Source organism: Mustela putorius, unplaced genomic scaffold, assembly GCF_011764305.1.
Source record: "Mustela putorius furo isolate JIRA1106 unplaced genomic scaffold, ASM1176430v1.1 tig00004039_pilon_pilon_pilon, whole genome shotgun sequence".
Lineage (NCBI taxonomy): Eukaryota > Metazoa > Chordata > Mammalia > Carnivora > Mustelidae > Mustela > Mustela putorius.
This window is the reverse complement of record NW_025422174.1, coordinates 671,754-682,990: the sequence shown is the minus strand read 5'-3', so window position 1 is coordinate 682,990 and position 11,237 is coordinate 671,754. Positions and strand designations below refer to the sequence as shown.

At 61.5% G+C, this 11,237-nt stretch overlaps 1 protein-coding gene across 2 annotated transcripts; it reads right to left on the bottom strand.

The window, feature by feature from the left end:
- Positions 1–1,551: 1,551 nt before the first annotated feature.
- Positions 1,552–10,390, bottom strand: ZNF629 (zinc finger protein 629). Of its 2 annotated transcripts, XM_045072600.1 has the most exons (4): positions 10,161–10,390; positions 7,603–7,710; positions 5,296–7,448; positions 1,552–5,241 (listed from the first exon to the last, which is right to left on the bottom strand). In XM_045072600.1, exons 2-4 carry the CDS (start codon positions 7,673–7,675, stop codon positions 4,867–4,869), a joined length of 2,601 nt encoding a protein of 866 aa, XP_044928535.1. In that variant the 5' UTR covers positions 7,676–7,710; positions 10,161–10,390; the 3' UTR covers positions 1,552–4,866. The 2 variants fall into 2 exon arrangements, with proteins under 2 accessions (XP_044928535.1, XP_004773910.1); XM_004773853.3 differs by having other exon boundaries at positions 1,552–7,448; positions 10,161–10,386.
- Positions 10,391–11,237: the final 847 nt, after the last annotated feature.

The following is an 11,237-nucleotide window of genomic DNA, read 5'->3' as shown; positions in this document are numbered from 1 at the left end:
TCTCTGAAACTTCCTTGGACCGTGGTGCGGCACTCCTGGTTGTTCTCACGCCGTCTTCTGCCCGCCCTGCTCCTCCCACCCTAGGCTACCCCCTCTCCTTTTTTCACTACTTTCCGTCTTTATCCGCGGCTTTGGCTACAGCTACGCTGCTAAGATCCAGTTCTCCCTCCTGAGTTCGACCTACAAAACCGCCACCATGGTGGGGAGGGTGGGGGCAAGGTCGTCTCTCTCCTCCAGATGGTGCCCTAACCCCAGGCTCCTCAGGCAAGGTGCACCCCACTCTGGCTTCTGTTCTCTGCCTTACCTGTCTCTACTGGTGTCTGTGCTACCGCCTAGCCAGCGTGGTGTTCTGCACGTTCTACCCCCCACGCCACCCCACCCCTTGCCCTTCGCCTCAGGTCACTTCCTCCAGCCAGCTTCCTGACCCTCTGCTGTGGCGGGCACCGTGTCTGGGTCCACAGCCCTTTGTGCTAAGTCTCCGAACCAATCACTGTGCTCCCTGAAGTCCCCTCACTTGACTGAAGACTCCTGCGCTGGGACCGGGATGGTGAGCCCAGAACGCAGGATCAACCTCCCTGCTCGCCTCCCCGTGAAAGGCAAGTCCCTTGTCCCTGACTTACTGCCCCGCTTCCGGCTGTCCCGACAGGGAAGGGGAAGGAGAGAGACCGCGAGACTGCGCTGGAGGTCTGGGTCAGAGAGGTGCAGAGCAAGTGGAGAGAACGCTTCCTGGCTGGGACAGGAGGCTCCCTGCAGGCCGGGGCAGAGGCAGGCTACAGGTTAAAGCAACTGTGGCTCTCAGGTGGCTGTTCAGGGGGCCGTGGCCCGGCCTAGGCCCCGGAGATGGCAGCTGAGGCAGGCCTGGCACCGAGGATTCAGCGAGGGCAGCCCCGCCTGGCCAGACAGTGTGGAGCCCAGGCCAGGCCCAGGCAGGTCCCATGCTGGGGGAGGACAGGTTTGGCTGGGTACGGAGCCTGCTCCCGCCCGTTCTGGTTTCCCTTGCTGCCTTCCTGTGGATCTTGGGCAAGGGGTGCCCTCCTCCGAGCCTCTCCACACAGTGAGGGCTTGTCGCTGCCTCCTGGGGGGAGAGCTCCACCCATGCCTCTTCAGGGTCTAGGAGGCTCTGTTCCAGAGGTGGGCTGACTGGGCCCCAGGCGGACCAGGGGAGGTGCCACCGGCTTTTGGAACTAGATCTTTGGAGCTTTTCCTTGTGACAGGAGAGGCCTCCCTGGGGCCGTCTGGCTGGACCAGAGCCAGTAAGTGCCAGGATCACCAGGCAGCCGCCCAGCGGTCATTTTGCTGGTGGCAAAAGCCGGGCACCAACAAGAGCTGCTTGGCTCTGCCACCATCCCCACGTGTTTCTCCCTAGCACGGGGATTTTGACGATCCATAAACCCTCTGGCTTCTCCCTGTGAGCAACGTGTGGGAATTTGAGGGCAGCTGCGAGAAGGGGCCCAGCTGAGCTTTTGAGCAGACACACAGCCCCTGGCCCCGGGAGAGGACAGAGCGCCTTCTGCGGGTCCAGGCTTGAAAGACAAGACAGGAAACACCTGGGAAACCTTACTCCCTTTATTCTCTTCGACTAATCAACATGACCACCGGTGACACAACACTGTTATTGACACACAACACTCAAAAGTGGGGCCTCTCTTCACTCCACGGGGACAAGTCAGGTTGAGTGGGGCTTCCCTAATGGGGGCCAAGGCGTCTGGGGGCTGCCCGCCTCCGGAGCAGGGTCACGGAGTCTCCCCTCTTGGCTGTGACCGTTTCACGTGTCCCCACCGTTCAGGATCCATGCCCAGTTCTGTCGAGTTCCCATGTGACCTCCACAGAGGTTCAAGTTGCTCCCTAAGCTCAGATCAGGGTCTCCTCTCCTCTCTGCTTTCGCCAGTGCCCCTGCGACCGGTCTGTTGGGCCCCTCCCCCAGGGCACTGCTGAAGCCTGAAGCCAGGCCTGCGAGGAGCCGGACAAGAGGGTCTGGCTATGCTGCACCTTTCGGACTGAGTTCTGGCGGGCATGTGCCACGACCGTCCCCCTGGGCCTTCGCCTCATCTGGCCGGAGGGACTCTGGACACGGCCGCCTCCCCAAGCCAGCTCCCTGCTTCGTTCCTCCCAAGATGCAGCTCGCTCTGGGAGGGAAGCACCTGGGTAAAGACGTCTGGGGACGTGGGCAAGAGAGCACAGGTCATGCCCCAAAGGTCTCCGATCCTGCCCCTTTCCTGCTACAAAAGCCCGGACCCCAACTAGTCATGCCCGCGTCATCCATTCAGCACCGGAGCCAAGACCGCTGGCACTCCCCTGGCCCCACACATGCAAGCGTCCTACTACGTATGCTACACCCTAGTCCTCAGCAGGCTGACGGCCGGCCTCCGACCACACTGACCACGTCCCCCGCTACCGCCCCCGACCGGCCCCGGAGCCCCACAGGCTGCTCTCCCGGACTCTTCCGAAGACCGAGTCCTCAGACCTGTTTCCAAGCGGAGCTGTTTCTAGCTTTACAAGGGGTTTGTCTCTACAACTGGTTTCTTTCTACTACCGTCTTAGAACAAATCTGCTTTGACTTGGAGGACGGTCTCCTCTTCCTTAGTCTCACAGGGACACCCCCTCTGCTGATGCTTCTGTCGGTAGAGATTCGGGGGGCAGATCCCTTCTCCCCTCTCAGCAGTGCTTCCTGACCCGGCACTTGGGTGGGCTGCGGCTTTAGGCAGACGGCGACCAGGGTCTCCCCACCACTACCCAAGGCCGGCCACTCCCTTCTCCCCAGCGGGCCTGGGCTTTTCTTCCTACAGTGTTCTAGATTTCGATCCTTTGAACTTAAGGTCATCTCCTCAGGCGGGCAGGAGAGATGAAGGCTGAAGTGCTCTCACCTTTCGGGCTTTTAGGTCGTGGGATTAGAGGAACGCGGGTCGCCCTCTCCAGGGAAAGGCCCCCTCAGCCAGCATCTCCGTTCTCCGAGTCGAGGACCGCAGCGCGCAGCGGGTGCCAGCGTGGGGCCCCCGGGCACTTCCTTTGGACCCAGCACCGGACGGAGTCCTCTCCTTTCAGGGTCTCCTGGGCTAGAGGGTGGCTCTTGTTACAGGGGTCGCGAGAGTTTCCGCCCGACCATTTCCTAGGGCAGCAGTCTCTGTATCCCCCCAACCCCTGCCGCCCGCACACACACACACCCCCAGTCATGGTAGCGGGCTGGGCTGGGTTAATGAAGGAGCATCCCTGTGTGTGTATGAGGATGGGAGACGGGCCTGGCCGGGAGCGGGTTTCTCATCCTTCCATTTCCCTCTGGAGGATTCTGGCTGAGGAGGAGAGGTGGGGTCTGTCCCCTTCCAAGGCCACGATCGGGTGGGTCATCCCCACCTCAGAGTGCTCCAAGTACCAGCGCGAGGAAGGTGGTCAGGCCTCCGGATGCTCTTCAGGGCCCCATGGCCCCATCTGGGGGTGTCTGGATGCCCGCCACTACGTGCCGGCTGGCTCATCCCGCCAGCAGCCTGGCTAACAGCTCAGACGGGAGAGTGAGGCTTAAAAAAGCAGGTTGCCAGCTAATCCGAGCGCTCTGTTCTGTCGACTCGCTGTCCCTCGTGGCCGCAGAGAACCGACACGTTGCTCTTTTGACTCGGAGAAGAGAAGTCTAGGGAGGATTTAACCACACACAAGCCTGGAGTCTCTGAAGGGCTTTATTCTTTGGAGGTCGACTAGCAGCGGGTTCCCCCTCTCCACTGAGGACAGAATTCGAGGACGCGAGCTGCCACGGCAGCGAGTCTGGTGGCAGTTAGCTAGATGGCAGGAGACAGCTCCTGACGGTGAGACCTGAGAATGGGTAGGTGGGACCCTCCACCTGGGGAGGCCTCTTGGAGTCGAAGTCTCCAGGAGAGCCCTGGTGGCCGGAGCTGGGATCTGCTTGCACTTGCAGCTTAACAAGCTCCCGGAAACGGGGAGCACTGGGCAGCCCCGAGTTTGCTGGCCTCCATCCGGACACCGCGTCACCTTGGCTTGCTCTCCTCAAAGAAATCCCAGAAATCCCTCCCTGCCCCCTATTGTGGTGGTTACCCAGTATTCTTTGAAGTTTCTATGCACCCCAAACTTGAGCCTTTAAAAAGGCTTGACATCACTTTTTTTTTTCCTTCCCCATTTTTGGGTTCTCCCTCCTAAGGAATTCCGTGGGCCTCTTCCTCTAACACGCGATCCCCTAAGAGCGGCCTCGCCCCCCGAGGAAGCCCCAGGGCAGCGAGTGAACTTTCTCCTCCTAGCTCCCTGGGTTAGTTCTTCTCTGTGGGCCTGGGGGCTCCTCATCCCTCGTTTCTCTCCTCTCCCCACACTAGTCCCCAGCTGAACGCTTTCCTCAGCGCCACTGTCCAAGGCTTCTGGGAGAGAGGCCCCCTCCGAACTCCAGGGGGAGGGACACTGCGGACAAGTCCTCGGGAGGCTCTGCTACACCTTCTGAGGGTCACTCCTTTCAAGTCAATGCCACTGGATTCCCTGCACTTCCCCGACCCTATAGTTTCACAAGGATTTTGATACAGTTTTATAGGGTTGTCTAGAGACGTATTGGGACCTCTTCCTACAATTAATAGGGCTTTTATCCACTATGGTTTATAGGGTTTTTCTGCTACAGACTTAAAGGGCTTTTTTTTTTTTTCCTACATATTTAGAGGGTTTCTAACCCAACAGTTTTTCTCTACTGCCTTATTAAGTGGTTCCCACCAACATTTTTATAGGGTTTCTCGTCACTGATGTAAAAGAACTATTTTTACCCCGGGTTCTTTATCCTCCGCTTCTCTACAACCGGATAGGGTTTTCCTCCTTCCCCCCACACCATCTCTGGGGAGAGCCAGTGTTCCTCTCAGGAGAGAGAGGCCCTTGGTCTCCAGACCCATTTCACAAGGTGACCCCAGGGTGGCAGCTCCGATGGAGGAGGAGGGCTGTGACTTCCGTGAAGCCGTCTCCACACTCAGGGCACAAATAGGGCTTTTCTTCCAAGACGGTCTTGGGGTTTTCCCCGTCCCCATGGTGGCCACTCCCCGCGGGGGTGGGGGCCTCTGCCGCACCTTCCTGGCCCGTGGACAGGGTGGCTGGCTCTGGAGGGGGATCCTCAGGTGTGGGGGGCTTTTCTTGGGTGTGGGTCTCCTGGTGCCGGGTGAGCGCCAGGCGGTCAAGAAAGGAGGCCCCACAATCTGAGCAGCTGTAGGGCCTGGCCCCCAGGGGGCTCCTGAGGTGCTCCAGAAGGACAGAAGAGCTCTTCCCCAGCTCCGAGCTCTTCCCCAGCTCCGAGCTCTTCCCCAGCTCCGAGCTCTTCCCCAGCTCCGGACTCTTCTGGGATTTCCCACCTGCGTGGACTTTCTGGTGCAGCAACAGCTCAGAGCTGAGGCCAAAGCTCTTTTTGCATTCAGGGCATTTAAAGGGCTTTCCACTTAGGAAGGGGCTGGGCCCGGCCCCTTCCCCTAGACCAATCCTATAATCAGGGAAGAGAAAGGGCTTTTCATTGCCGTGGGTGAGCTGATGCTGGAGGAGCACGGCCCGATCCAGAAAACTTTCTCCACAGTGGGAACAAATGTAGGACTTGGAAGAGAGCAGGCCCAGCCTTTGGCTGAAGCTCTCCTGCCCCTCGGGCATTTTAAAGGGCTGTCCGGGGGGTTCAGCTCGGCCCTCCGCAGCTCCTGGGTAGGAATTGCCTCCGAAGGGGAGCCTGGCGGGTCGGAACTGAGGCGCCTTGGGGGCTGGGTGTGCGGTGAGGCCATCCGAGTTTTTGTAGGGGTTTTCTCCGATGTGGATCCGCTGATGCTGCATGAAGATGCCTTCGTCGTTGAAGCCCTTTCCGCAGACAAGACACTTGTGTGGTTTGGCTCCTGGGGGCGGGGTCAACAGGGCGGGGTCGCCCAGCCCCAGCAGGCTGTCGCCCTGAGCTCTGCGCGCCGGGGTCTTGCCCCTCTCGTGGACCACGCGATGCTGCTCCAGCTCGTGCGCCTCCAGGAAGGCCTTCCCGCAGTCGGAGCACACGAACAGGTTCTCATCCATGTGCGTGCGCACGTGGGTGATGAGGTTGGAGCTCTGGCTGAAGCTCTTGCCGCACTCGGGGCACTTGTAGGGCTTCTCGCCCGTGTGCGTGCGCCGGTGCTGGATGAGGTGGGAGCTGCGGATGAAGCTCTTGCCGCAGTCGGAGCACTTGTAGGGCTTCTCGCCCGTGTGGATGCGCTGGTGGCGGATGAGCGTGGAGCTCATGATGAAGCTCTTGCCGCAGTCCGCGCAGATGTAGGGCCGCTCGCCGCGGTGGATGCGCTGGTGGTTGATGAGGTTGGAGCTGACGCTGAAGCTCTTGCCGCACTCGGGGCACTTGTAGGGCCGCTCGCCCGTGTGCGTGCGCTGGTGCCGCAGCAGCGTGGCGCTCAGCGTGAAGGTCTTGCCGCACACGGGGCACTTGAACGGGTCCTCGCGCAGGTGGGTCCGCTGGTGCTTGATGAGGGTGGAGCTGTGGCCGAAGCTCTTGCCGCACTCCAGGCACTCGTAGGGCTTCTCGCCGGTGTGCGTGCGCTGGTGCTGGGTCAGCTCCGAGCTCTGGATGAAGCTCTTGCCGCACTCGGTGCAGCGGTACGGCTTCTCGCCGGCGTGGATCTTCTGGTGCTTGAGGAGGTTGTGGTTCTGGCCGAAGCGCTTGCCGCACTCGGGGCACTTGTACGGCTTCTCGCCCGTGTGCGTGGCCTGGTGCTGGATGAGGTCCGAGCTGCGGTAGAAGGCGCGCCGGCACTCGCCGCACTTGTACGGCTTCTCGCCCGTGTGCGAGCGCTGGTGCTTGATGAGGTTGGTGCTCTGGGTGAAGGCCTTCTCGCACTCCGTGCACTTGTAGGGCTTCTCGCCCGTGTGCGTGCGCTGGTGCTGCACCAGGTTGGAGCTCCAGCTGAAGCACTTGCCGCAGTCCGGGCACTTGTAGGGCTTCTCGCCGGTGTGCGTGCGCTGGTGCTGCACCAGGTGCGAGCTCTGCGTGAAGCTCTTGCCGCACTCGGAGCAGGTGTTGGGCCGCTCGCCCGTGTGGATGCGCTGGTGGCGCAGCAGCTTGGACCACTGGCTGAAGCTCTTGCCACACTCGTTGCAAATGTAGGGCTTCTCGGCCCCGGAAGGGCGGCCCTGCACCAACTCCCGGAGGCTGGGCTCATTGGCTGGGACCCCGGGAGGGCTGTTCCACGTGGTCAGAGTGCCCCACTGCCAGCTGGCCTCACAGGCCTTGGTCCAGTCCGAGGGCGTAGGGACCACCTCGGGGGCGGGGGGATCCAGAGCGGTCTGCTGGTCCAAGGGGTTGGGGTGACCCAGTGGGGTTGGGGAGTCCTGAGAGACTGTCGGATCCTGGGAGGGTCTCTCCGGGGCCATCTCTGCGGGGTCCTTGAATTCTGGACTCTGAGCGGGATCTCCCAAGATGACCTCCTCCCCAGAGCTTTCCTGCGGAGGGCTCTCGTTCCCACTCTCGGCACCTACAGAGAGAAAGGGAGTCTCCAGCCCCCATTTCCTTTCAGAATACGGGGCCGGGGCGCTCTTCCCTCCCCTGGGTGTCCCCCAGAGTCTGGGCCCCTCCCTGAAGCGGGCCGCTGTCTTGTCAGGCCTGCAGTCCCTTCTCGTGGCCCTCACCTCTGTGAGCATCGCTGGGGCTCTGTTCAGGACCCTGCAGATCGGGGCCCCACAGCGCCGTCTCGGGCTCCATCCCAGAGCTCAGGACTGCCCAGTGTTCCAGGGAGCCTGGGGGAGGGGGACAGGGGAGAAGAGAGGAACACGATCGCAGCTGATCTGCAAGTGTCTTTACTTCCCAAGCCCGACTCCTTCACCTGCTGGCCCCAGGCCGTGTTCCTCCTCGGCTGAACTTCAGTTTCCCACCTCCCCATTTTTCCGGCGTCCGTTCTCACAGCGGCCCCCCTACCCCTGCAGGCCCGATTCCTGCTCCAGATCTTAAGATCACAACTAAGCCGGTAAATGAATGTAAGTGTGTAATTAAAAGCTCATCAGTCATAACCCTCTGAACCCCGACTGGGGGCTAGAGAAGGATCTGACACCCACGGGGGAAGGAGGCTCTCACCCCACCCCTCTGATGCCCGAGGCTGGGAAACCTGTTATTTTGCTAATCAGAGGAAGCTCATTAAGACTCTAATTTTCCTCCTTAATGGGGCTGCTAATTGGGACCAATAAACTTTCCTTATGAGCCCAGAGAACTTACAGTGCCTGGAACACTTGAAGAGTTAAAAAAAAAAAAAAAAAAAAGAAAAGAAAAGAAAAGAAAGAAAAGCAAGCCAAGCAAGCACGAGAGCAATCAGATTTCCCTGAGGGGATGGGGCCCTCCGAAAGGACCGTGGCACTTTCCCGTTATCCGAGCACAAAAAGTTCAAGCCAGAGGTGGGGGCGGGGGCAGTCTGAAGCCGTGGGGGACTTCTGCAGAGATGACCTTGAGAGGGAAATGGAAAGGGGAGAATGTGTGGAGGCCGCCCAGTCGCTGCGCGGGTGCGTGTGCTGTCCTTCTCTCTCCCCATCGGACCGAGGAGTCCGGCTGTCCATTTTACAGATCAGGAAATCAACACTCAGGGAGATTTCTCCAAGGTCACGGGCTGGGAAGTGTCAGAGCTCAGACCAGAAATGCAAGGTTCTGCGTCTGGCTCGCCCCAGCCTCTGGGAGGGAGACGACCTTGGGAGTCACGTGAAACTCATAAACGTGGACTGCTGGCAGGAGACCGGTGATGAGGAAAGCTCAGACAGAACCTGGGGGCCATGACACGGAGACTGTCCCAGGACTGTCCACTTTCCTTGGCTGGTCGGATCTGGTGACTAGACCTGACAGTCTCTGCCGATGACCTCAAAACAGTACTCCGGGCTGAAGGCCCGCCCCCATTAACAGCCCTTCTTCTGTTTCATTTGTTCTGTTTTGTTGTGGCTGTACCCTGTGCCTAGGACAGTGCCTGACACGTAGAGGTGCCTTAGACATTTTGTTGAATGAATGGTGAATGAGGAGATGCCCCTCGTTCCTGGAAAACCTATCTGGTCTAATGCCTCTAAAGGTCAGTTTGCAACCGGGTTGGCGCCAAAGGAGCAGGAGTTCGGAGTGGCCTCCTGGTAAAACTTCACAGCTAGCTATCCCTCCAAAAAGGGTGACGGGATTCCAGCTTGAGGGAATAGGTCCTCGGGAGCTAAATTCTAGGCTCCCACAATGTTTAGAGCCTAAACAGAGTGCCTGGGGAGGGTCCTGGCTTCCAGAGGCTGTGTGGGAGGGGCCCAGTGCCTAGGGGGGCAGTGGTGCAGGAAGACAGGGCTCAGGAGGCGGCAGCTGGGAGGCCACCCAAGTGCAGCAGGAGCGAGCTGCACCCTGCCGAACAGCGGCCGGGGAGACAGGAGCTGGATTTTGGGAAGTAAATTAATGTCTTCACTTCTGCAGCTTCGTAGGCCATGAAATGTCCCCTCCCCGGTCTGTGAGTGTCTCTGGAGCGAAGGGAGCAGGGGCCTCCGCCTATTCTGAACAGGCCCGCTGGCCTTCCCGGGACAGGTAAGACCTCATGTACCTTGATGGTCCCAAGAAAGGCGAGCTCGGCGGTCGCGAGCAGAGGGGAAGGGGTTAAAGCCAAGGCCGCGGCGGAGGAGGAAAGCAGGAAGACCGAGGCAGGCAAGAAGCGCCGGGAGCCCCCCCCCCCCCCGGGGCACAGGCCGCGGGCCCCGGCCTCGGACCCCGGGCGGCCCCCCCGCGGGGAAGGGCAGGCCGGGGCGGCTGGAGCGCGGCCCAGGGGGACCCTGACGTGGACGCGGCCGCGGGAATGCAGCCGCCCCGGCCCCGGCCCCGGCCCCCGCCCCGGCCCCGGCCGCCCCCGCCGCAGCGCAGACCCCGGCCCTGCGCTCGCCTGCGTCCCCGCGACCCTGCCCCGGCTCCGGGCCGCAGCCCCGGTCCCGGCCTCGCCCGCCCGCCGGCCGCCCCGGCCCCCTTCCCGGCATGCTCACGCCCTCCTCCCCTCCCCCACAGCCAGACCCTCGCGCTCTTCCCAGAATCCTCGGCCCCTCGCGGCCCCGGCCCGGCCCCCCCCCCCAGCCCCCGCCGGCGCCCGGGGCGGGGAGGGGGCGCAGGCCCGCGCGCCCCCGCCTCCCGCGCCCCATTGTTCCCGGCGGCCGTCCCGGGCCCTCCGGGCCACCCCCCGGGAACCCAGGCGTCCCCCACTCACGGCTCTGGGGTCTGGGGAAGGCCGGAAGGCAGAATCCAGCCCCCGGCGACTTAACCCCTTGAATGCCCTGCCTCGGGAGGCAGGCTGGGCGCCGAGGACGCTGGGGTCCTTCTCAAGGGGTGATCCCGGGCTGAGGACCCGGGGACCAGTTCAGGGTGACTGGGACGGAGCAGGAAGTGACCCCAGCTTCCCGGGCCCCTCTAGCCTGGAGTCAGAGCATCAGCTCTATGGGATTTAACCCTTTGCCTCCCGCAGCCTGGGGAAAAAGAAAAAAAAGAGGACAGGGAGCGGGGGAGGTGGCCGAGACGCCCCTCTCTCGGGCTGCAGCGGGAGCGCGTCCTCGGGGGAAGCCCAGATGCCAGTGAGGGGTCTCTGGATTGCTGGCCGCTCTCCATCTGAAGGGGGTTCCGCCGGCCACTCCTGGCAACCCCGAGCTTGGATTTGGTGGCTGCCGGTCCCCTGGGGCCTGCCTTTGTTGGGACTCGGACTCAGGCATGGGGCTCAGATGCCTGGGTTGTGGGGTGGGAGCATGGACTGGCTGGGCAGATGCCAAGAGGGAGTATCCTACGGGCTGAAAACGGCATGAATGAAATAAGTCATGACAGCAGGAGTCTGGGCTGAGGGTCCCCGGCGGCCAGGAGGGATTTGGCTCTCCTCTGAGCTGCCCTGGTGGCAGGAGGGAAGTCAGTTGGGGGGGGGGGGTGTCACAGTGTCACTGACGAGGGAGGGCCCTTGCCCAGCTGCTCAGAGGGTACCCGGCTCAGAGCAGGAGAAACCTCTAACCCCCGGAGAACACTGGTGGCTTCCCAAGGCCGCGGCTACTTAGACTCCCAGTTCTTACACGCTTTATGTCATTCCTCCTCACCACAGTTGGTGATCACCCCCGTTTTGCAGGAGACGAATCTGAGCTGTGGGGAGGGCGGCAGCGCGCTCACGGCCACGGTCGCCATTATTTCGCTCGCACATTTGTCTCTTGAAGCCTGGATGCTGCGGGGAGAAAAGTGGGAGAGACCCCAGAGCTGAGCAGAATCAGGCTTTCTGCCCTCAAGAACTCAAGAAGTTCGACAGTGTGTAGGT